The sequence below is a fragment of the Chionomys nivalis genome, chromosome 1 (assembly GCF_950005125.1).
Source record: "Chionomys nivalis chromosome 1, mChiNiv1.1, whole genome shotgun sequence".
NCBI classification, from domain to species: Eukaryota; Metazoa; Chordata; class Mammalia; order Rodentia; family Cricetidae; genus Chionomys; species Chionomys nivalis.
The window spans coordinates 14,027,382-14,054,220 of NC_080086.1; the positions used below are offsets into that span (position 1 = coordinate 14,027,382).

Consider the following 26,839-nt stretch of genomic DNA (forward strand, 5'->3'; position numbering starts at 1 on the left):
GTTCTTTTTGTATAAAATAGAAGCATTAATTCCCACTTTCAAGAGCTTGTATGATAAGTAAAGACATTTGTGATCAATATCCATTATGTACTTGGCTCCCGTTGAATGTTCAGAAAGTGCCCTTGGTATTGAATTGAAAACATTCCTAGAACCTCTCTAACGTTGTAGTCAAGGAGTGTATACACTTCAACAGAACAGCTAATTTGATTAATGAATGGCAATTAAGTTTCATATAATTGAGTCATGATAATCCACAGTCATCATCTCCTGGGTCCTCAGTGGGTGTTCTTTTGGGAAGAATGCCCATCTCAGCTTTTTCTGAAAACCTTTGGCTAGTATAAGGCTAACAGCTGTGGATGGCAATGATGGTGGTTCCTCGCTGACCTATGGGAAGAGGTTCAGTGAGTCCTGCAATTCTGATTAGTCAGATTAGCAAAGCTAAGTGGACCAGATGGACATTGGAACCGGTGGCCAGACCTGAGAAGCAGTTGATGGTAGGTGGACCAGATGGGCATCAGAACCAGTGGTTAGACCTAAGAAGGGTTTGATGTATTTTCAGGAAATTGAAAGTCCTCCTTAATGACTCTGTCATTCCATCGATGTAAACACACCAGAACACAGACCAATTTCAATGGCGGTATCCAAACCAATAATTTGTTTAGATTTTAATTGTATCCACGTCCATTTCTTAAATAGATAATGGCCATCTGTCATGTCAGGCATTTATGGCAACTGGTGGAGATAAGTGTGCCCAAGGTTTCATCAGACCGTTCACACTTGATAGGACATAAGAACAATAAATATTTACAAAGTCATTGGGTATATTCTGTGATAGAGAAGAAATGAATGGCATGAACTCAATAGAGGAAGTGATATCCTTGCAAGGTCAGGGAATTTTAAATGGGAGGTGACTGCTCTGGGTTGTATAGTAGCATCATGCATCTGCTGTGCCTTGTATGTCCTTTGTCCTCCCTCACTTGACGATGGTCCAGTCTTTACTGCCTACTTACTATGCTGATCAGTTATTAGCTGGTCGGAATTTTAAGGAAGCTAAATTAAAATAAAATCGGCGCAGGAGGACTGACTTTGGAAGCAACCCTCCCCCAGATTCCCACCAATGCCATGGCACTCTTGCATAATATTTAAAATATCCAACCCCAAAGAAAATAATTAAGTCAACTAAATGTAGATGGTGAGGCAAAGCAGTGTGGAAGGATTGACATACCATGTGTGTGTATCTGTGTGCAGTGGCTTATAGAAGTAAAAGTGTGTCTTTGCTCCACAGTGAGAAAAAAAGACCAATAATAAACACTCAACCTCATGTCTAGAAAAGTGATTTTTCTTAGAGATATTTCAGGTGCTATTTTCATCATGGGTTTGATTCTTTTGTAGCAAAAGCAATGTTGAGCAAAACCATGCAATGTCTTGGTTGCCCACCCCCAGCCAAGATGGAACAATGTATGCAGGTAGCACGCATGTAAGCACACTTGTACGTATAACTTATATATGGCATCCTCAGGAAAGTTTTCATCCAGAGAGCACAGTGACAGCAGAGGGGTGCAACAATCTCTGGCAGCACTCTCTTTATCTGAACGCCAGTGGCCGAAAACTCGAGGACCCTGAAGTCGGGGGTCCTCAGATGAGAAATGTGGGCCTAGTGAAATAGCTTATGTGGGTAAAGGGCTTGCTGCCCAGGCTGAAAATCTTGGAAGGAGAACTGACTCTCAAAATTCTCTGACTTCCCCAGATGCCCATATGCAGATGTGCACAACAGAAATAAATAAATAAATGGCCAAGCAATGGTGGCACACGCCTTTAATTCCAACGAGAGGCAGAGGCAGGCAGATCTCTGTGAGTTCAAGACCAGTCTGGTCTACAGGAGCGAATTCCAGGACAGGGTCCAAAGCTACAGAGAAACCCTGTCTGGAAAAACCAATTAAATAAATAAATGTAATCAAAAGCTGTAAAGAGGCATGTGTAAATGATCTGAGCCTTAATTTCTTCATGCTGCACAGCCATGTATACCCATATTCTCCTGCCACGAGCAAGTGGGGAGCACGTTGTGCTGGCTCCCAGTGCGTGCTCAGTAGAGTAGATTGGTGATATTAACACGACTGCATTCTTGAGCCTTTCCCATTATACGTTTTATGACACCGTTTCAATCAAGGCTGTGCTTAGCGGAATGAGCCAACCACTGAGGGGGAGATGCAAACCCTCTCATCCTTCTCTTGCATTAGTTTTAGTGCTTGCTTTATTATGATACGGTAACTACAGACCATAAATTCCAAGTGAATTTTGTACACAGAGCAATTTTACATTGATTTTGCAAACCATGTAGGGTTAGCAATAGGTACCATGGCCTCGGGTGTTTGCTGGTATTAAAGTCAGATAATCACACAGTAGGTGCTGAGGAGGAAGGGAGCTGGGAAGAGAGATCCCCTGTGGGTACAGTCTCATTTTCAAACTCCATTCTTGGGATACTGGGTCAACTCATTCTAATGCCCTCCTCCAGCTTTAAGCTGTCGAACTGTAACAAGCTTGGTTGTTAGTTAAATTGGGAAAAAATTGATAAAAAAAAAAATGATCAAGAGTTCTTACCCCAAAACTAATGGTCCACAAAGGTGCTATGCAATAGAAGGTTCCCCTTCTATTTTGTGTAACAAAAATGGTGTTTGTTTCTCGCAGAGCATTTGAAGGTTTTTATGGCAGTAGTTAGTAAAATGTGTAGAAGCCATTACAAAGTGATGTGTTTCTAGAACATTGAATGTTTCACGAAGGTCTTGCGGGTTATAAAGTGAATACAAGAATTCATTTATTTGTAATCAACCCTTTCACTACTGCATGAGTTGGGAAGTAGAAACACCACCTTAGAGCCTAAATTAAATTAAGGGTTTCCACTGGGGTGTGACCAGGATGGTGGACACAACTCAAAAGGGTGCCTGGTGACCAGGTGGGAAGCGGGAAGCAGCAATGGTTATAAGATGGCTCAGGAACCGAGGAACCGAGTTTAATCCCCAGAGTCTGCATGAATGGAAGCTGAGAACTGAACCACCACAGGTTGTACTCTGAACTTCACATGTGCTATGTGGCACATGTATACACACACACACACACACACACACTCACATAACATAAATAAATATGAAATATTCAGAACTTTGACCTGGGTGTTTTCAACACTTCATGTAGGTTTTTCAGCCCCATGCATGTGTGTTATTTTTCTCTACCGCTCTATAGTAAATGCTTATTCTTCCATGCCACTGAGGTTAGAGTCAATCAGTTGCACAGTCATATCTGCTTGCCCGAGGCCCTGCAGAGTTGAGCAATCACATCTTTGTAGGCGATCGCCTGCCCTTGTGCATCTTAACAACAGACAGCACAGACACGGCAGATCAGGGCCACTCTATGAACTAACTATCCAACTGGAGCCTATACAGTGCCATCTGGAGGGTCTGCCTGTGTTGTGGGATCAGACTCTTGTAAGTATCGGTGTGAGCTTGCATTTAACCGGATCTGTTTACTACTGGCTAAAAAGATTTATCATATCGAACACAAAACAGAAAGAGGAAAAGTCAGAGTTCTGTGGGAAGCAAAGATTGCAGTCTTTCACTGGGCTTCAGAAAACCAAACAAACTCACACTCTGCCCGAGATGTGGGGATAGAGAAAGTGAGAAAATTAAACTGAACTTTGTAGTTAACAGTAGCTTTTGTGGGAGGAGACAGTGCTAGGAACTAAGTCCTAAGCTTTGCACATTCCACGAAAACACTCTACTACTGACTCACACCCCCAACTCTTACACAAACATTTAAAAGATATTTTCAACACTTATTGTTAGCATGTATTGGAGCAAACCTGTCATGGCACACATGTAGAGGTCAGAGGACAACTTCATGGAATTGGTTCCCTCCTTCCACTTTTATGGTTGGGTTCCAGGGCTCTAGCATCATATCTTCACCTCCTCCTCCAATATGTTTATGGCCCTGAAAAGAAAACAGCAAGTCTGTGGTACCCTCGTTAATCCAACCCTTTGGCTGTTTTGAAAGCATAATATTTAATTTGTCATTGGGCTTCAACAGCAGTCACCTTTATCTTCTGGCTGCCTCTCCAGTCAAAGACAGTACACATTAATAAGCTATAGAATAACAAATGTTATTGTGATCATGAAAAAGACCTTATATGCCTCGGCTATGCCCCATATCCCTTCTTAAGAGAATATTTATACATTTCAATGATGGGTTGTTACTTCCTGTTAAGAACAAGTCATCATTGTTACTATCACTAATCCTTGTTTTTCATCTTCCTAGTATGATGTGGGAGAGTCTTCTGTTTTGTGTTGATTTCATTGGATAATAAAGAAACTGCCTTGGCCCTTTGATAGGACAGAAAATTAGGTAGGCAGAGTAAACAGAACAGAATGCTGGGAAGAAGGGAAGTGAGGTCAGACGCGATGGAGCCAGCCACCAGGTCAGACATACTGAATCTTTCCCGGTAAGACACCACCTCATGGTGCTACACAGATTATTAGAAATGGGTTAACCAAGATGTGAGAATTAGCCAGTAAGGAGCTAGATATAATGGGTCAGGTAGTGGTTAAAAGAATACAGCTTGTATGTTGTTATTTCAGGTGTAAAGCTAACCATGCGGGAGCCGGGCAGGACAAAAAACAGGCCTGCCTGCAGCCCATTACACTAGTAAGTATCTTTTTGTCTACCAGGAACCACCCTAGACACTGGAAAACTGATGAGCAGAACAAATCCCATGCTCTCGCAGAATATGCATTTCTAAAGAAATGGCCAAGCAACATAACTGTAACAGTAATAATAATAATCATAATAATAGCTCTGTGCAATCACAGTTGCTCTGTTCGTCTTAATATCAGTAGGTGGTTGTGGTAGTTAATAACATCTATGGCTCTGTCCTGAGCAGCAGTGCATCGTGGGGCAATGGTGCAAAACTGCCTTCCCTCCATCTGTGCTCACTATTGCTCCTTCTCCACAAGCCACACTGCCCTGGCCACACTCCAGGATCATGCCACTCACATTTCCCTGTCTCAGGGCCTTGCTCTTCTTTCTGTCTGTATTATCCCTTCGATATCCTCTCTTATACATTTCAAAACTCCCTTATCAAAAAGGATTACTGGGGCTGGAGAGGCTGCACAGTAGTTAAGGGCACTTGCAGCTCTTGCAGAAGACTCAGGTTTGATTTCCAGTACCAGCGTCAGGTGGCTCACAGCTGCCTGTAACTCCAGTTCCAGGAATTCGATGCCCTCTTCTGGTCTTTTTGGGTACCTTCATGCATATGATAAACAGACATGCACACACACACATACAAACAAACACAAGCACATAAAATTAAAAGAAAAATCTTTTTTCAAAGAGAATCACCCACTGGGCAGTGGTAGCATGCACCTTTAATCCCAGCACTTAGGAGGCAGAAACAGGCGGATCTCTGTGAGTTAAAGTTCAGCCTTGTCTACGAAGTGAGTTCCAAGACAGCCAGAGCTATTATACAGGGAAACCCTATCTCAACAGACTGAAAAAAAGGGAGGGGATCACCTTTGCCACTCCCTTAAATAGCATCCCTCACTCCTTCAAGTATTGCATAGTTATGATAAAAGAAAAATAGATATAAATATTATAACTGTAATTCTTGCTTGATACCTGTTTTGTTATATGTAATTTTACTATGTTAAAGTTAAAACCTTCCTTTTATTTAGACAAAAAAGGAATATGATGTAGGAAATCCTTTTGTATATGTTTTGCTTTTATTGGTTAATGAATGAAAAAGCTGCATTGGCCTGCGATAGGGCAGAGCAGAGCTAGGCAGGAAACCTAAGCTGAATGCTGGGAGAACGAAGGCAGATCAGTGAGAAGCCCTGTGGCTGCCACAGGAGACAGATGCCCCTGCTGGAGCCACAACCTCGTAGTGATGCATAAATTAATAGATATGGGTTGATTTAAGATATAAGAGTTAGCTAGAAATATGCATAAGCTAATAGGCTGAGCACTGTTCAATTAATAGAGTTTCTGTGTGATTATTTCGGGTCTGGGCAGCCAGGAAACAAACAAGCAGTCTCCGTCTACAGTCATGGAGCATCTGTGACGAAGATGTTGCATGACATGGGCTGTATTGAATCTCAGCACAAGGAGGCTGCTCCAGTGAATAGAAGCAGCCCAACAGCCAGGGGGCAACAGCAGTACCAACCGGTGGAGCAGGAAATGAAATATGCATGGGTGGGGGCTGAGATCATATATAAAAATCATATTTCATAATGAAATTTGAAAAGAAAGAAAGAAAGAGAAAGAAAGAAAGAAAGAAAGAAAGAAAGAAAGAAAGAAAGAAAGAAAGAAAGAAAGAAAGAAAGAAAACTCTAGGGGCTAAATAATTCTGGTGACCCTCGAAATGCAGAGTCGCTGGGGCATCTTGGACACAGTTTAGAGAACAATAAAACATTTAACAGACAATACATCACAGTGTAAAAATTACCATTTTATTCTTTATGCCAATCAAATTAAAATGTTATAGAAATAGAAATCTAAAAATATGTCATTTTGTCTTTTCCAAAAATAATTCATAAGGGAAAAAAGGAACACCTAAGAACACATCTCTGATAAATGTGTGTCACTGTTTCTGCATACTTTAGTGGTATTTGAAATAGATTAGTTTGTTAAATGCATGCTCCCATTGTTAGAAATATTCACTGTGTGCAGTTGTGTAAGAAGAATATTGATGTTGTTAGATTGGCTACACTACCAGAAGCAGTAAACTCTGTATAGTTGGCAGTAGGAATTCAGCCAGTATCCGAAGAGTCAACAGGAACAGCCTGCCAACAGCAAATAGGTTGTCTTGAAGGCAGATGAAACCTGTACTTTATTATTGCTGTTGTTGTGTGGTGTGTATGTATGTGTGTGGACATGCACATGCCATGTTGTCCTTGTGGAGGTCAGAGGACAACTTTCAAAAGTTGTTTCTTTCCTTCTACCACGTCATCCATGGGTCAGACTCAAGTCGTGAGGCTTGGGCCATGAGCTATTTTATCCTCGGAGCCATCCTTCCAGCCCCAGCTATGTTGTTATGAGTACAAGAAATTTCTTTGGAGTTAACATATCCAAATCCCTCCTGTATTTTATACAAGTTTCTTGAGAGGATGACAAATCTTTGCTGGAGGAAAAGTGACAGCATGGAAGAGCAGTGCATCATTAAGCATAGTCCCAGTGACCGTAACTGAAGGACAGTTACATTATGTAAAATCCATCTATACATATTCAAAACCTTCAAACATTCAACAGTAACAGCATTCTGGATGTCTTTTGCATATCTTCCTTTTAGCTTCAAGCTGTATTGCCAGCCCAGACGTCGTCAAATGATGCAATTATTCTCAGCATATTTGATTTTGAAAGGCAGTGAAGTGTCTAATGTAGTTCAGAAATACTTTGAGAAATGATTAAATTTTAAGTGGTTTTGGAATTGAGAAATGCCAGTTATATTTTGAATAAGTCATTCCTTATAGATACGAAACACTTTTTATAGATTGGCCTTTAAAGCTAAAATAAGCATTCTAACTAAAGATAGGGTCTTTAAATACCTTGGCCAGCTCTGTTTGCTAACATTGTTTTGTTTTTGAGACAGAGTCTCGCTATGTGGACTTAGTTGGCCCAGGACTCAGAGAGACCCACCTGCCTCTGTCTCCCAAGTGCTGAGATTAAAGAAGTGTGCCACCATACCTGGCTAACATTGTTCATTTTTAAAGGAGAAAAGTATCTGTCTATACTTATTGTTTCACACGTGTAAAAACCAACTTAAAAATAAAAGCCTTCTCGAGAGAATTCGCAGTGACAGACGGAGGGCGCAGCTGAAACCATGAGTCCACTCCCGGTGGGAAGGATGACAGGGTTAGTGGCCATGCCACTTCAGGCTCTGGACATATACTGGCTTGAATCAAGTCTCACGCTCCGCAATTAAGAAAGAATATTGCTATTTCCCGTCATTGGTCACCAGCAGCGAATTCACATATAAGTAAGTGAATAAGGTCTGTTTGACAGTGTCCATGTGGCACTGTGCACTGTGGCAGTTCACGGGAGACACAAACAGGAAAGAGGCATGCTTCTCTGCTGACCCTAAAAGTGACGACAGACACCATGGACCTAGCCTTCCCTCCAGTTAGCTTTGTTCCTTCAAGGAATACCTGTGAGCAGTTCATTCAAGGTGTTTCTGTGAAAGTAAAGATGTAATTGGTATTTTAAACTAGTAGCCATGATTTTTTGAGTTAAGTTCATTGGAGAGATCAGGTGCTGGTGCAATTATTTGTCAAATAGTATGAACGTGCTGGTTTTCTTCCCCCAGGGAAAGGATCCAGTATTCTTTGTCTATCTTTACTGTCTGTGACGGCCTTCTTCACAAACCTTCTCAGGTTTGGCAAGCACTCTCGTGAACTGCAACGGGATGTAACTCTCTGACATAAGTCCTGTCAACTCTCAGGACAACAGTGTTCACACAGCTAAGCATATTTTGCTTTGTTTTCTATTATTTTAAGACAGGGACCATTTATTTATCTCAGGCTAACCTGGAAGTTACTATGTAGGCCAAGGCATCCTCAAACACACTATCCTCCTGCCTCACTCTCCCCGTCCTGGGCTTGCAGGGATGTAACATCATAACTGACCACCACTTCTCTTTATCCATGCCCATAGTTATAGTTGAAGAGCATCCAGATTGCCTATGACTTAAAATAAGTGCAGGACAATGAAGAGATTATAGACATTTTTTTTTGAGATGGGCTCTATACCAAACAAACCTGAAACAAAGCAACCAGCTAACCCCTGTGACTTTCCTGACCTTGGTCCCCCTCTCCTCCCTGCATGTCTGGGGATACAGGCATGCATGGCCACACCCAGCTTTTTCTACATGGATGCTGGGATCTGAGCTTAGGCCCTCATTCTCTTACAGCACTCTTTGGCACTGTCTGATGAGCTACCATGTATTCCTAAGTCTCAGTTCTGGAGAACTAGATTTCTTTAATATTGTATCTTTTCACCCTAGTAATGGTGGTCCCCGTTATTTTAACTCACTTTTGTCAATCTCTGTTAATACTCAAGCTCTAGAGACCTGTAATGGGGCACTTTGCATCTGAATTAAAGACGTTGTTGACATTTTTGTGTGTGCATTTTCACACTGTGCTGGTTGGTTGGTTTGACGCCTATGACTAGAAGAATAAATCTAAGCTGTAGATTTGTGAATGACAAGCATGTTAAAAACACCACCCAAGTTTGAGGCCACCATATGAATTGGAAGTGCATTGCAATAGTCACAGGTGAAGGAAATAGCAAACGGATATGGTGTCATATGAATCTCTGCTCCTTTTACAGATGGATAAGAACTCCAGCAGGTGCTCATGGTTGACATATTGTTCTTTTTCTTCTACAGCTATTGTAGTGAGGTTTCTGACCAAACGATTCATCTGGGAATATGATCCGACCCTCGGTATGTCAAGCATCATATCTTCACCTCCTCCTCCAACATGTTTATGGCCCTGAAGAGAAAACAGCATGTCTGTGGTACCCTCGTTAATCCCCCTTTGGCTGTTTTGAAAGCATAATATTTAATTTGTCATGCATGAAACCCTCTTAGAGGCCTGCAGTGTGCATCATATCCTATGTTTCAAGCCCTGCAGGACCTAGGGCACAAATAAAGAAGTTAAATCCATCCTCGGTGAAGAAGCAAGTGGGTTCAACAGGATGCTCGCTCTCCCATCCAATATGCCACCTTGTCCTACTGGGAGAAAGGGTGACTCTGGCAGCATTTGGGGTGGGACAGAAGGGTATGCTTAAGAGAGTGCCTCCATAAAAGCAAACATCTGCGCACTGATTAGGGGAGTGGGAGCAGAAACCTTATCTCATCACTGTAGCTTCCAAAGGTAAGAGCAAAGAGGTGTTTGTGAGCAAAGAAGGCAGAAACTGTTTATGCATAAATATGGATGAAGACTACTTCTAGGTACTTCTTTTCTGGTGATATATATATATATATATAAATTTTTTGTTTGTGTGTGTGTGCACGCATACCCATGTTTGTGCATGTGCGTGCAGTGGTATTCATGTATTATAGTGTATTGTGGAGGACAGGGGACAACAGGCAGGCGTCAGTCTCTCCTTCACCTTATGGATCCCAGGGCTCAAACTCAGGTTCTCGGGCTTGGTAGAAAGTGCCTTTCTCCACTGAGCCCCAAAACTGAGTCTCTCTGTTTTGATTTTATGGTTTTTGGTCCATATGCCTTGTACGTAGTATTAAGTTTCACATAGGTAATTCCCTGCCAATGTATCATGCAGAAGATTGCATATGCAGTCCAAATGAAGTTTATCCCTTGTACTTCGCTTATTTTAGTTGCTAATTCCACGGACTCTGAATGGCCTTCTCTGCATTTGCCCTGTAGTTCAGAGAGACCCGTTGACTGATCTAGGGTGGGGTTGCGCTTCTTATGCACATACAGGTCAACAGTTGGGTCTCTCCCTCTATCTCTCTCCACCCTATTTTTTTGAGACAGGATCTCTCACTGTATCTGAAGCTTACCATTTCTGCTAGACCAGCTGGCCAGCCCCCAGGATCCTCCTGTCTGGTCCGCCAGCCCCCAGTGCTGAGATTACACAACTGTGCCACTATGCCTGAATATCTCTATGGGCTCTAGGGAGAAAATCCCAGGTCTATGCTTCAACCACTGAGCCATCTCTCTGCCTCACTGCTCTGCTGTTTTGACCTAGAAGTCCAGAAAAGAGCCAGAAAATAAATAACCATAGTCAGATGCGGTGGGGGAAGTGAACAAGGAAGGGATAGACAGCTGCTGGTTTATCTCTTTCGTGCTCAACTTTATAATCTATTTGGAACTTATGTTAGTGAGGGGTAGATGGTGAAGACTCAGCAATTGTTTTCAAATCATTGATCATATTTTCTGTCATCAGTTGTACAGCTCTGACCTCTTCACATGACTTCTAAGACCATCTTCAGATACCAAGTCATTTGTAGTGGGATGCAATTTAAACATCCAATGTCATTCTCTTATTTACTTATTTCTGTTTATTTTCATCATATGTGCTATTTGTCTGTGCTGCTATGTGCATTTCCCATAGGCCTATGCAGTGCATTGAACATTCCCATCTCCCCAGATTCCTCCTGTTAGTTCCCTTCATTCCTCTGGACAGTTTTTCCTCCACTTTCATGCCATATAGACCTACATGATTTTTTACATCTCTATAAAATCTATGTACCACAAGTGAGGGAAAAAAACCCTATGGATCTATCTCTGAGGATGCCTTGGTTTGTTCAGTATAATCATCTCCACTTGCATCCATTTTTCTGAGAATGGCATCTCTCTGTTCCTCTGGGGAGTCAAAAGCATCCAATTATGTGTATGCAGACAGTTCCTTTGTCTATGCTCCCATAACAAAGTCATTGTGAAGGGCAACGAGCCCCTCCAGCAGCTCCACGTTGTAGTTCGATGGGAGTGTGCATCTTCCTCCTCCACTCTCTGATGTTATCTTGGCTGTTCTCGGCAGTGGATTTTTCTAGATCAGCTTCAGATACTGTGATAGCATGGCATGACTGATTGGAACTGACCGAAATCCTAAGTCATTACTGGAACCTCATATTTTATGATAGTCAATCTTTTAAACAGAAGTTTGACTTACATCCATTTTAAGGATCCTCCTCTGCCTTTGCTCAAAAAAAAAAAAAAAAGATAGCAAGTGACTCTGTTAGTAAATACATTGTCATAATTTTCCAGATTTGTATATGGCTAGAAATACCTCCAGGTAGCTCTGTAAAGATTCAAGGAGGAATGAAAAGTTATATGCTAAGACAGTAACATTAGCTATTGAATGAGATGAGAAAGCAAGGTAATAGTTTTTCATTTTTTTTTTTTGTTTATCTAAATATATCTTTCTAACAAACAGGAAAAGAAACTGAAAAAAAAAGACTCGCATTTGAAATGCAATATGTCTTAATTAGGGTTTCTCTCACTATGACAAGACACCATGAACACAGCAGCTCTTGCAAAGAAAACTTTTAATTGGGGTGGCTTACTGTTTCAGAGGTTCCGTCCATCATCATGGTGGGACTCAAGGTGGCATGTAGGCACACATGATGCTGGAAGAAGGAACTGAGAGTTCTTACATCTTGACCCACAGGCATCAGGGAGTCTTCTGTGTAAGGGTGTGACTTGAGCAAATAAGAGAACTCAAAGCCTGCCTCCTCAGTGACACACTTCCCCCAACAAGGCCACACCTCCTAACAGTGCCATGCCCTCAGGGGCCATTTTCTTTCAAACCATCACACAATACTTCCCTGGCTTAAGTATAAAAAGAACTAAATTTAACATTTTAAATTTCTGAAATTCTTTTATAGGCATGTATTATAGAATATATCTGTTGGTAGAAAAGTACAAAAAGTACACTTGGATTTGTCACTTTCTTCCCAGGACATTTTTTGTATTACCATAGAGTTAAGGAGAGGAATAATTATTTCTTGAGAAAACATGCTTTTAAATATTTTTGTTTATCAATTTTCCAACATACTTATGAGTATAAACATACTGTGAAGTTGAGGTAGTCTATTTGGATATAAGATGAACTTGACTTTTAAAAAGGGCTGTTATCTGTTGTAAATCTGTGTAAATACTCTCTCTTGTATTTCTTCCATTTCCATAAATTTTACAGTGATTCTTTGGTACTTTCTCCTCTCATAGGCGTTCAGTTGAAAGCTAGTTACTCTTCTCTCTACCCACATATCACAACAAAAGATGAAACTTACAAAAAGAAAATCACATTTTTTAGCTCTCTCCGGGTGTGTTTTAGTAACTAACGCAAGTATTTCTAATTAGTATTGGGTGAAGCCTTTCCCTTTTTTTCTATCCATTCAGAACAGCAGCAGCTATAAATAGGAATGAGCCCACACTGGTTGTCTGTAGGCATCCTTCCCCAGGAAGCATCACATTGCAGGGTAACCTTGCACCGTGCTGCTCAGCCAGGACCCTGGCTGCTAAGCAACCAGAGCCTTCCTCCACCTTCACGAGGAACAGGTGCATGACTCACTGGAAGGTGACGCTGTCATTAGCTCGCACACTGCAGAGATCTGTGTGGGCATGTGCATTGGAAGCCCCTCAATTTTCTAGCATATAGGAAACCTCAATCCAGTGGATTCAAGAGAAATTTGCATTTCTTGGGCTTAATGTCTTATTCCTATAGGGAGAGACTGGGTCTTTGTGGAATTCATGGTTAATTTACAAATTTCAAAACAACCGGCAGCCATGATTAGTTACATTAGAAAACAGAGCGGCATAAGCAGCATATTTGTGAAAGAGGAAGAAGGAGGAGGATGGGAGTTGTCCTCTTGAATTCTGGATTCAGTCTCTTCCTCACAACTTGAGGAAGTGGGTTTCTTGGTTTTGGTCTTTCATTGTTGTCTCATGAGTAGCTGGAAACTACGAACGCCATCTTACATATTAACAAAACGGAATAGTCACCGCTCTCTGAAGCAATCCTCTAAAGAAAACGCTTTGCACTTTGTCCCAGATAGGTTTTCTATTGCTGTGATAAACACTATAACCAAAACCATAACCAAAAGCAACTTGGCAAGGAAAGAGTTTATTTGGCTTCTGTGTTCCAATCACAGCTTCACTCTGAGGCAAGCCAGACAGGAGATCAAGGCAGAAACTTGAAGCATAAACCGTCCCCATGGCTTGCTCAGCTATCTCTCCAAAACAGCTCAGGCCCATCTGCCTAGGGGTGGTACCGCCCACAGTGCGCTGGGCCCCATCAATAGGCACCAACTAGCAATCCGAAAGTGCCTCACTGACATGCCCATAAGCCAATCTGATGGAAGCAACTCCTCATCTGGGGTTTCTTCCTGAGGACAGTTGGGGTTTGTGCCTAGTTTACAGTATCTAATCAGAAGAGTATTGTAGTGGCCAGTGACTCCAGGCTTCTAGACTTCAGACCCAGTGATTTTCATATTTGTTTTTGGTTGAATTTGTTTATAAAAGGGTCTATCTTGCTGATTCTAATTAGAGGTACAAGCAAAGGGTAGAAGGTGGGTGGAGGGAACTCATACACCAACTTAAGTGCCCATTTTACAAAGACGCATTCTTTTTTTCTTTTTTTAATGCAAATGTTCTGAAGGCTGGAGTCTCAGAAAATCCCACAATCCTTTATATGGAACAATTTTCATTTCCCATGGCTTTTTCTCCTCTCATCAGTGGGTGCTTGGCCAAATTCATCCCTGTTTTGTTAATAGCACCGAAAACTACCCCTGAAGATCATCAGAATTTGGATGTGACCCATTTAATCAGGAAAGGACCCTGATGGTGAGAAGTGGATTCTGGCTTCGGACTAAACAGAATCCATAAACATCTAGTCCCAATCAAGAATTGAATCCCTGCCTTTTAGGGTCATGTTACCCTCAAAGAATGTTGTGAGGCACAAGAGTGCAGAGAAAGGCTTATAACCACGTATAATTGTGTGTGTGCCTATGTGTGTCCCTGCTCCTTGATGCATGTTGGAGGCCTGCAGAGAGGAAGAAGGGGTGCTTCTTAGTATATAGTACCACTGCCCTGGAACAAAGAAGATGATGCACATTGTGTTTGAAGCCAGGGTCAATGTCTTTTTGCACAGTAAAAGTTCAGCCAGGAATGAGGGAAGAACACAGAGGACATAATAAGCCCACAGGCTCATTGATTCTGTGCTTGGTTCATCTTACCTATCTCATAGCTTCCTCTGCTTGGAAAGGCTCAGACAGAGAGGCAAGTTCTCTCACCTAGGCACGGAAATAGAAGTGCTCAGGCACGCCATAGAACTATTTAATAACCATACTGCAGGAAAATGGGAGACAGGCATTTGATGGACAGGGCCAGAGAAGCAAGACTTCATCCAAGGTGACGTGATGGGTTTGTAGTCCAGCCAAAACCCATCTCAGAACAATTTCCACTCTAACATAAAGTCATGTTGCTAACTGCTGCTGTTATGGCACCAGCCAAAAAGCCATACAAATATGGTGAAATGTGCAAACCCAACTTAATCCAAGGATTAACCACGTGCAAAAAGCTGAGCGCCCAACCTTGCTAGTGTGCAAAACACAATATTTACAGAAATGTCTTGGGATGCATGTTTTTCAAAGGTTTATTTTTATTATTTTTAGTTATATGTTGGGGAGGGTCAAATGTGCACAAGTGCACCTGCCCATTGAGGCTAGAGATATCTGGTCGTCCTAGAGAGGAGGTTGTCAATTGCCCAAAATAAAGGTTTGATACCAAGCAGAGGTGCTTTGGAAGAGCAACATACACTCTTAACCACTGTGTTACCTCTTCAGGTCACTGAAGGCATGTTTTCCTCCATGTATGGAAATCTGAAAGATACTTTTAATATACCTAATTCAATTATGAGACTGATGCTTGTATATATATGAATGAATGCTTTTGGTCATAGATCAATCAAACATACCCCCAGTCCAACAAAGAAAGTACTCATGTTACTGGTCTTGTTAGTATAAAGACAATAAAGCATATGTAAGCAGTCCAAACATATGTGTATCTTTGATTGGTTTTTCTGTTTTGTTTTAGTTTTTGAGGTAAGGTTTCTCTAAATATCTCTGACTGTCCTGGTATTCGCTATGTAGATCAAGCTGGCCTCACCACACCCAACTTTCCTTTGGATTTTAAAATGAAGAGCAGAAATTATGTGTTTGTTATTATCTCAGACAAGCTCACAAATTCATATCTGATATTTTTCTCGTTAGATAATATTTTCAATGTCTTGCATGTAGGGAAATGAGTTCATAATGAGAGAACAAAGCATAAAGAAAAATGCTCAAAGAGTGTGAAAACAGTGTTCATCTTGGATAAAATTGGTCCCCACCACCCGCTGCTGTGTCTGCAGCAGACATTCCCTCGGTTCCTGTGTATCATCCCTTTCGCTCAGTTAACAAACAGCCAAAGGACCTCACAACTTCCTGCACGCTCACTTTATTATCTTCCCCACTGTGATGGTCTTCTGCAGTCGAGACCAACAGGCCATTTGTCATGGGAGCCACAAAGAACAGCATCCTTTCCTCTGAGACATATTTTGGTGGCAAGAGATGGATAGGAGCCCGGGTTTCCATTTTCCAGACTGCAGGGCTGATGCCAGCCGTTTGAAAAGGGGGAGAGTCAGTACAAAAGGCACAGAACAGCCACAGCCTGGGGGAAGGACCAGAAGGGCGTGGATGCCTGGCATGTGTGCAGTCAGCTGGACTTCTCCTCAGACCCAAAGACTAAAGAAGAAAGGAAACTGTTGGGTAAACACTTGCAGAGCAGTAGCTGCTATAAATGGCATTTTAAAGCCTTCAGTCACCAGACTAGAACCTCTCATTTAACATAAAAGAGTCAGGTCCAGGATGCCCTTCAGATGAGACTCCACATGCTCTCAATGTGTGGGCCATGAGTTCCAGGAGAGGGAGGAGGTGCAAAATACATTTCTTCAAGTATATTGAATATAATCTCTCAAATGACAACTTTTCTAAAAAGGCTTGCGTTATGGAGGTTCTGGTGGTGACCATTCACAATACTGTTGCTAGATGGCTAAATCCTGCCCATAGTAAGCTTTCTTTCTGCATTTAATGCCTTAGATAGACTATTGTTTACTGTAAGGAAACAGGAAAATGGTCCCCAAAGGCTGCAAAAGGTACTTGATAGGAAAAGAAGGAAGACCAGGCCGTAATGGCACACACCTTAATCCCAGCACTCAGGAGGCAGAGGTAGATGGAGCTCTGAGTTTGAGGCCAGCATGGTCTACAGAGTGAGTTCCAGGATAGCAAGGACTAAACAGAGAAGCCCTGTCTTGAAAACCTGAGGGGGTAAGAAAGAAAAAAACAAAGAAGGAAGGGCGGGAAGGAGGAAAGAAAAGGAAGAAAGGAGGGAAGGAAGCAAAGAAAGAAAGAAACAAAGAAAGTCTAGAAGGTGGTGAGGTGTGCTGAAGAAATGAACAAACAAAATCACTGATTTCTAGTCTCATCCCCAAAAGAGTCAATGCCAGGCTCATGTGCTTGATTGCTTAGACATTTCAGTGATCAGCCTGAACAAATACCCAGTTAGTAATCGTGTTAGATGTCATGTCGTCTCTCCAGCACCCTCAGTGTGGAGATTTTTAAGTCTGAATTCTTGATTTTATGATCAACTATAGAATGAGCCTACAATTGTCTTCAATTTTGTTTTCTTGTTACTGCTTTTGTGTAGGAGGAGGGCTGCTCAGCAGTTCAGACCAGAAATAATCACACAGAAACCATATTATTTAAAACACTGCTTAGCCCATTAGCTTTAGCTTCTTGTTGGCTCTTACATATTAATTTAACCCATCTCCATTAATCTATGTATCACCACGTGGCAATGGCTTACTGGCAAAGTTTCAGCATGCCTGTCTCTGGCAGAGGCTCCATGGCTTCTCTCTGACTCTTCCTCCTTTCTCCCAGCATTCTATTTAGTTTTCCCCACCTACCTCTGTTCCCCTATAGCTCTGCTATAGGCCCAAAGCAGTTCCTTTGTTTTTTTAATGGTAATCACAGCATATAGAGGGCAATCGCACATCACTTTTGTACCACCAGCTAGTGGAGTTGGCACCTGCATCATGCTGTCTTTGAGTTCCCTCTTTGCATCGCTTTTGATTTATTCTGATCTCCCTCTCCTACCGATATGTAATTAACCTCTGCATGCTGTGAATGTGTTTTGTTACTATTGGTTAATAAAGAAGCTGCTTCAGGTCTATGACAGTGCAGACTAGAGCAAGGTGGGAATTTCAAGCAGATATAGAGGGGGAAAAGTAGGTGGCGTCAAGGAGATACCATGTAGCTGCTGAAGGAGAAAGACACTTGCCCTGGGACCTTACCAGTAAACCACGAGCCTCGTGGTAAAATATAAAATAATAGGACTGGGTTAATTTAAGATGTAAGTATTAGTTAATAAGAAGCCTAAACTATTGGCCAAGCAGTGTTATGATTAATATAGTTTCTGTGTGATTTTTTTCAGGTCTGGGCAGCTGGGAACAAATGAGCAGCCTTTACCACTACACTTAGCTCACTTTTTCTAGGTCTCCCACCCTCTTTTTTTTTCTGAAATTATTGTTAGTTAAATTTACCCTGATCTTTGCCCCAGTTTCATCCTGAAAGGATACATGAGAATCATTTGGAATGAATTACAATTCCTGAATCTTCTGATGTAGTTTCACTGACTTGTTGTACCACTAGTGTCTTGAATTCAGCTTCACTGATAAGAAGTTCAGTGTTAACTGAGCCATGCCCTCTCATGGGAAGGGTATTATTTTTCTCTTAATCTACTTCCCCCTTTTGTAATCCTTAAATTTCACTGTAATGGGTACATTCTGTTGGAAACTTTTATCTTAAGACTTTCAGTGGCTCCTGTTCCCAGAAACTGTTAGCCATTACAACCTTGGCTGTTTCCACAACCATGTAATGTAAATGGAGGTTTCTGTCCAGCCTGGTCCCACAGCCATTCAGTCCCAAGGAATCACACAGAAGCTATATTAGTTACAGCAATGTTTAGCCAATGACTCAGGTGTATTCCTAGCTAGTTCTTATATCTTAAATTAACCCATTTCTATTAATCTGTATATGGGCCCAAGGCTGTGGCTTACCAGTAAGGTTCTGGCATCTTTCTCCTTCGGCAGTTACATGGCATCTGCCTGACTCCACTTTCTTTCTCCCTGCATTACATTTAGTTTTCCTGTCTACCTATATTCTGCCCTGCCATAGTCCCAAGCAGCTTCTTTATTAACCAATAGTAATAAAATACATTCATAGCATACAGAGGGGAATCCCACATCAATGTAGATTTTAGTCTCTCTAAAAACCGAGGCTTGTTTTATAAAGAATAAGATTCATAAATGTGTTATACTTATTTCTCATTAAAATTTCAAAGCATGCTTTCCTTCTTACCAGCTAGTGATGCCTTCTGAGAAGGGCCCTCAGTGTGGCCTTCACCAGCTCAGTCAGTCACTCTAGGCTCCGTTGTATGCCTTGCAGTTTTCATATATGGCAGCACAGCTGAGGCTGCCTTGCTTTGTGATTTCATTTACATGACGAGGGATGTATTCATGACTGCCCAGGCTTCCTCTATCTGCCTCCTTCTTGTCCCTCAGAGTTTGGGGACCACTAAGGACCCAGTGACTATAGCTGGCACAGAACAGCTTGTTGTAATATGAGCGGCAGGGCTGCATCCCCGGCACCCGGCTGCCCGCATGGCTTTACCCAAAATAATTACACGGAAACTGTATTCTTTTAACACTGCCTGGCCCATTAGTTCCAGCCTCTTATTGGCTAGCTCTTACATATTGATCTAACCCATTTCTAATATTCTGTGTAGCACCATGAGCTGGCTTACCAGGAAAGATCTTAACCTGCGTCTGTCTGGAGTGGGAGAATCATGGCGACTCCCTGACTCGGCTTCTTTCTCCCAGCATTCTGTTCTGTTTACTCCGCCCACCTAAGGGTTGGCCTATCAAATGGGCCTAGGCAGTTTCTTTATTAATTAACCAATGAAAGCAACAGATTAATACAAGACCCACCTCCATCAACAGCTGCTGTTGTCTGCTTTAATCTGGCAACATGGAAGAGAAATTAGCATTATACCACCCCCCCCATCTGCTCAGGTTACTGCTCTTCAACCACCAAAAACAAGCTCAGCTGTTTCTTACTCTGTTAAGGTCCCTGACAGCACCTGCTCGGCCTGTTACAGCTTAGCCTATGGGTCTTGACCAGGTTTTGTTTTGTTTGTTTTATCTGTAAGCTAAGAAAATAAAAGGCCTAGAAGCTCCTGTGTAATGGGAAGCAGTGGGGAAACTCTCAAACACAGCAGGCAGACTCAGCCAGTAATGGAAGCTTTGTTAGAGGTGAGGAAACAAGCACAATGCAGAAGACACAGAAATGTCATCTGCAGAGCAGAGCAGGAACTTTAAACAGTCTTTGAAGGGGTCCCCTCCCGAATTTGTGGCTGGTTCCTTTGAACAAAGGCAAGATGGCTGATTAACCCACAACTGTTATGTAAACACATCCTGATCAGTGTTGCCCTGTCAGGTCCATCAGCCAGCAGGGGCTTGATATCAGTGGGATAGGGGGAAAAAAGAAAGAAGGAGAGAGAGAGGAGAGAGAGAGAGAAAGAGAGAGAGAGAGGGGGGGGGAGAAGGAGAGAGAGGGAGAGAGGGAGAGAGGGAGAGAGGGAGGGAGGGAGGGAGGGAGGGAGGGAGGGAGGGAGGGAGGGAGGGAGAGAGGGAGAGAGGGAGAGAGGGAGAGAGGGAGAGAGAGAGAGGAAGGAGGGTGGGAGGGAGGAAGAAAGAGAGAAAGAAAGAGAGAAAGAGAGAAAGAGAGAAAGAAAGAAAGAAAGAAAGAAAGAAAGAAAGAAAGAAAGAAAGAAAGAAAGAGAAAGAAAAAAAGAAAGAAAAGAAAAGACGACGAACCTTTGTTTTAAGCTGCTAGGCTTTTGTCTCACGTCAGGAAGGTGAGGAAGTTCATCTATATCTGCCTGCCTATCAAGTCCTGATCTCTCAATCCTATGCATCTCCCTCTGAAAACTTTGATCTTTACGGGATTAAAGTTAGGAAAAGACACAATGGGGTTTTCTGAAGAAAAAAAAATGAATTTTAGGAATATCAAGGCAGAATGTATTTTTGTATGGAAAAATTCCCTTTTTTGTTTTAGAATGTAGCTATTTCATCCAATTTAAATGGAAGAGACCACTAGGGGGGCTGGCTTCATAGGAGAACAAGGTACATCCTCGAGGAAAGGATTTAGAGGGGCAAGGAGGCAGATGGCTGGAGTTTGGGCCCTTATAAAACTCTGTAGAATATAGTGCTGTTTCTTTGTCCTTTTTCTCGTCCTTGGGCAGGACCCTCACCCCTATTGCTACAAAAGTAGAAATACTCCTCCCATGCCTAATTGCTGGCTTCGAGGATCAGATTAAATCTCACACGTTCCTTTGTGTTGTGTTCATTTTCTCATTCTTTTAGAGTCAACCTACCGACACCAGGCAACCATCGATGACGAAGTTGTTTCTATGGAGATCCTAGACACCGCTGGCCAGGTGAATAGAAATTCAACTAAGTATTTTCTGCAGTAAATAAAAAGGAGCTATGTAAGTTAATAATGTAAAAAAAGTAACGCTCAAGAATTTTTCTGTAGGTGATTTTTATAAGACTAAAAACTCATAGTTTCCATTATCTCTCCACTTTATCCACGGGTGCATGCGTGATCTGATTCTGTGTAAATAACCTTCAAGAATACCTTCAAGAAGGTATTAGAAATAATAAAATACTCACAGTCGCATCTAGGGTGACTTTCCTTCGATATCTGGGGGATGCCAATGTATTCATGTGGCTTTATAGCCAAACATGCTTTTGGAATGCTCAGATGAATTTAAATAAGCATTGCTATCGAAAGGAATTATCAAAAGCCTCATGTGCAAGGTGAGTCTTTGAGAGAGCGCTCTGGTCTATCCTGCATTCCAAGTCTCTATGACCACATGCAGGTTCGTCTGTGTGTTTCACACTGCATTATGTGGAGATAGCTGCCTACAAATCTTGCTGGCAAATTTCCTTTGACATTAATCAGATCAAGTCTTAGAAAAAATTCATAGCTCAGTTCCTAAATATAGAAATGGCTACAGGGGATAGTTTGGTGGCCAGGCATTTCCGTGGTACTGTAACAATGACCCATGACCTCCAAGAAGACTTGAGTTAAAATGTTTAATCTAAGAAATGCTCCTGAAATTAATTATACCCCTATCCTTCTCATCACTCTGTCTTTGTGTATGGATCTTCATACAGTACTGAACACACCGAGAGGCAGAAGCCTCTAGAAGACATCTGAACCTATGAAAACAATGCTTTTTTTCTCTCCTTCCCTCTCATCTTTTCTTCTTCCTCCTCCTCTTCTTCTTCATCTTCTTCCTGTCTCTCTTCCCACACATAATGTCTCGCCATCTCACCACATAGCCCAGACTGCCCTTGAACACGGCGTCCTCTCACCTCCGCCTCCCAAGTACTAGGACCACAGGCACATGTTCCTCCAGACCCAGCCACCAACGTCTTTCAAACTGTGCCAGTTTTCTCCTCATGAAGGAGTAGTCACCTCTCTGATGTCACTGCAGAAAAATTTTCATCATGACTACTACTGTATAGCACAAGTTAGAGCATGGAGATGTGTGGATGGGCATCCTAATCCTCAAGTTTAAGCAGTGTGCTTTATACAGAATGTCATTGTTTGTGTCTGTCTCTAGGGTTACCAATTGTCTGTAATCAGAACCGAGAGGATAGTAAAACAAATGGGTCTGGGTTGTACTTACCTCTTCCAAACTAATTAAGAAAATGAGTTCGATCAGGAAAACAGCCACGACATTTAATGATAAACAGACATGAGGAGGTATAATTACAAGATTATTATGGCAATAGCAGTGTACACATTGGGATTAGGTCCAGATCTCCTGATTGCGGTTCTTTCCTTGCCCGCAGGAAGACACCATCCAAAGGGAAGGGCATATGCGCTGGGGGGAAGGCTTCGTGCTGGTCTATGATATCACTGATCGAGGGAGCTTCGAAGAAGTGCTGCCGCTGAAGAACGTCTTAGATGAAGTCAAAAAGCCCAAAAATGTAACTCTCATCTTGGTCGGAAACAAAGCCGACTTGGACCACTCCAGACAAGTGAGTACGGAAGAAGGGGAGAAGCTGGCTACAGAATTGGCTTGTGCCTTTTACGAATGTTCCGCCTGCACCGGAGAAGGGAACATCACCGAGGTATTCTATGAGCTCTGTCGAGAGGTACGTCGCAGAAGGATGGTCCAAGGCAAGACAAGGCGACGCAGTTCCACCACACACGTCAAGCAAGCGATTAACAAGATGCTCACCAAAATCAGTAGTTAGAGGCCCTGCCAAGATGTGCTGAAAATGGAAAAGTCCTTCCTGGCTCTTCTTTTGCCCTTCCAAACAAGAGCAAAATATCCTACTCCTTATTCTAACTTTGGGAAATGTCAGGGTCTCTCGTGGTTCCTGGTCTGCTATATGCTGGGAAGTTCTCTGATGCCATCTCGGTCCTGATCCTGCTTGCGTAGGATCAGTGCTAAAGTAATTTGAAGATGTAACCACCAAAGATGCTGGAGTGGCTGGGTTCCTGGAAGCTAATTTAGGCATCCCTGTCTTGCTTCAATAAGTTGAAGTCTTTTCAGAGGCATTTTAAGATTCTGTTTCTTGTGGAACACTGCAAAAGTTGCCATAAAGTTTTGTGATGTCTGGTGAGAACTTGAGAGGGTTAGCTAAACGATTGGGATGGAAATAGAGCTCTAGTTCCCATTTGAAGTAAGGATTTTTAAAGAAAAATTGTTATCGTACTTAAGTACAGTCTTTCTTTAACCCTTTATTTCACTTTTAGGCTGAAATGTCATTGATTTTTGTTTTGTAATATAATTGCCCATTTCAATTCAATTCAGTTCTCTCAATGATCTCTCTCAGTCCTTACCTGCCCTTCTATTATAATCTCCTTAATAACAAAAGAAACAAGATCCACAAGTCACAATTCTGCTGTGTCTTTGCTCCCTGAAGCCTGGGTGATGGGAAACACCAGGAACCTTTGTACCAGCGCTTGGCTTCACTGCATGTTAGTAGAGGAATTAGAATTAGAGACGCCTGGTTTGTATAGTACTACTCCATTAGCTCTGTGGCAGGAAGATAATCCTCTAAAAATAAAAACTATAATGCCTGGTTATTCCCCGTTGGAAACCAAGGCTGAATCCCATGCAGTCATTTGAGTCAACTTCTGGTTCAGTAAGTTCGCCACATGCTTTCTTAACTTTTTAACCTTTGAGTGAGACTGATTCCCTTGGAAGAACTGGGGGAAAGAATGGGTGATTATAATTCATTATACCTGAATGGGCGTATATAACATGGAGGCTTAGCTGGTGAAAGGAACTGTAACAGCCAAGAGTCGATGGCCCTTTTCTCCATTTCCTGCCCCATATATTTAGATTTGGGCACTTTATTTTAGAAGAAAATATATATCTTTTACATATGTATGTATTTATATGTATACATATAAGTGTGCATAAAATTTGTAAGCATTGGAGGCTCTAATTCACAATGTATTTGAACAGTCTGGTGTAACTGACTTTGTTTTATGTGACTATAATAAAAAGTATAATTTTCAAGTTCTGTCGATTTTTTTTTTTTTTTTTTTTTGTGACTAGCTTGTAAGTTTAGGGGAGGCCTGGGAGGCAACTGAATTGCAGAAGGAAAAGTCAGGGAACCCGATTTGAAGAGAAATTAGCTCCTGTTAATAACACCAGCTGCTCCTTTCAGACGACTCAGGGGCTGTTGTGGGCACTCTATTCATGGTCTGTCCCAACCATCACCATTTTCCTAAGACAGTAAGTAGCACTGTGATAGCCACGGTAGAGGTGCAGACACTGAGTCAGACAGGACGGGGGGAAGGTCACCAAGCCTACACTGGTGTTTGGAGGGTAAAACCAGAGCATGACCTGAGAGAGACTCGAACTGTATGGTCCACACTACTAGCCCACTGGACTGCACTGTTAGCCCATTGGACTGCAAGCGTGAAGACACAAAATAAAGTGATGAATGGAAACCGTACCTTCTCTATTCTTGTTCATCCATTCACTGCAAACACATTTATATATGACAATTCTGTAATTTTATATAGTCCACTGGATGGTATATGACCTGAAGTTCAGGAATACATTAAAACAATCTAAGAAAGATCATGAAAATCTTCTAAGTAGTAGGAACAGTTTGGAATGAAAATATGGAAACAAGAATATTATGAAGAATGCAGAGTCCAAAAGGAGTTCGGATGACCACATATTAACATTTTTAGAGAAAGAAGGGATAGGAAAGTTGAAGGAATGAATTAAAAGTGTGCAAAGGGTAGGAAGCAAGAAAGACATCAAAAACTCTTATTCCAGCGAGAATACCTGTTGAGAATGAAGTGAGGAAATGCCATGGGGATCGTTTTCCATTTGGGCAATCCAAAGGGAGAGTGATGGAGGAAGGTCATTGGTTAAAAAATAAAGAAACTGCTTGGCCCTCATAGGTTAGAACATAGGTGGGTGGAGTAAACAGAACAGAATTCTGGGAGAAAGAGGAAGTGAGCTCAGACTCGATAGCTCTCCTCTCTGGGGCAGATGCGATGAAGCTCCGACCCAGGATGGACATAGGCTAGAATCTTCCCGGTAAGCACACCTTGGGGTGCTACAAACATTATTAGAAATGGGCTAGTCCAGGTTCGAGAGTTAGCCGAGAAGAGGCTAGATATAATGGGCCAAGCGGTGTTTAAAAGAATACAGTTTGTGTGTTGTTATTTCAGGGCATAAGCTAGCGAGGCAACCAGGAGCTGGGGCGGCAGGAACACAGCCCTCAGCTCCCTACAACAGAATGGCCCCCAACGTGTGGACAACTGAATCCACAGAAAGCCTGAGAAAGCTTGGGAAAGAAGAGAGTAAAGCATGTTTTCTTGGTAGCAGCAATTTCTCGGGTCTGCTCTGCTAGCTAGAGGCAAGCAAGTGCTCTCATCTAAGAGAGGCTTCCTGACTCAGCTTTAGCTGCAAAACCCTGCAGCTCATTAAGAGGTCCTGCCACGAAACACTTAAATGGTGTTGATAAAAGCTGAATGCATGCTTTTCAGTTTTCAGCCGTAGCAGGAAAAGAGCTGCACCATTTAAAAATGCCAGTTTTCTGGGCTGTCCGGCCAGGGCAAACTCTGACTTTAAAGCAGGCGGTCCTGACTACTGAGCTTTTAAGTGTTGCTTAATACTGTTGCAGCTTGCTTGCTTGCAAGGACCTTGAAACATTGTAGAGTTGTGGCGATGAACAGGGCTCTGGCTGGTACTTCAGCCACAAGGCTGGAATGGTAGAAAGCTAAGGAATGGGCTGGATCCAACTGTCAAAGCCACGGCTTTAGTCTTATTGAGATTGCTTGATAAATTAAAGAGTCATGTGGTCAGAAAAACAGAGAGAGATACAGTAAAGAGAGTGTCAAAAACAAAGAAAACTTCTAAATGATTTACAGTGTGTTAAAAATATATGCAGGCTAAAAGTTAAAGTTTTTAAAAGTAAAAAAAAGGAAGAAAGAGAGTAGTTGGGTGTGGTAGTACACACCTTTAATCCCAACACTTGGGAGGCAGAGGGAGATTGACCTCTGTGACTTCAAGGTGTGGTAGCACACACCTTTAATCCCAATGCCTGGGAGGCAGAGACAGAAGGATCTCTGAGAGTTCAAGGACAGCCTGGTCTACAAAGTTATTCCAGAACAAAGATATACAGAAAACCTGTCTCAAAAAGTAAAAATAAACAAAATAGAGTTAAAATAAAGCTGCACAAAGATGGAAAATACACAGAGAATCTTGATACTGTATGCTATTATGCTCTCTTTGAATTGTTTGAATGCTGAGGAAAGAGCAACAGCTGCTAAAAGATATTTGTTTATAAATGTTGCTGAACTAATCCGAGATAGATATTTTCAAAATACCCTGACTTCAGAATTTGGATCTAAGTATATGATACTTTGGAAAAGAGTTTCTTCTTTTGTTTTCACAGAGGATGAGACACTGTGGATTGCTTTTTATCCCAATATGGTATGATAGACCACGCCCTCCTGAAAAGTTGCTGTGAACACCCTCAAAAACTTACTTTGCTCAACTGCCGACTGAGATGAACCTAGCAACAGGTTATACCATAAAAGACCTGAATAACAGTGCCCCCATTCAGCAGGAAGCAGTTTGGAGAGAAAAAATTGCACCCATGTTCCCATATATTGTTT

General features: G+C 42.0%; 1 protein-coding gene across 1 annotated transcript in view; it reads left to right on the forward strand.

The window, feature by feature from the left end:
- The window catches only part of Rerg (RAS like estrogen regulated growth inhibitor), a 113,224-nt gene extending 89,047 nt beyond the window's left edge, over positions 1-24,177 (forward strand). Inside the window, exons 3-5 of the mRNA XM_057775474.1 lie at positions 9,425-9,481; positions 21,028-21,101; positions 22,528-24,177. Of these exons, the coding sequence (XP_057631457.1) occupies positions 9,425-9,481; positions 21,028-21,101; positions 22,528-22,935 (539 nt within the window). The 3' untranslated portion in view covers positions 22,936-24,177. The remainder of the gene's footprint in view (positions 1-9,424; positions 9,482-21,027; positions 21,102-22,527) is intronic.
- The last annotated feature ends 2,662 nt before the right edge of the window (positions 24,178-26,839 follow it).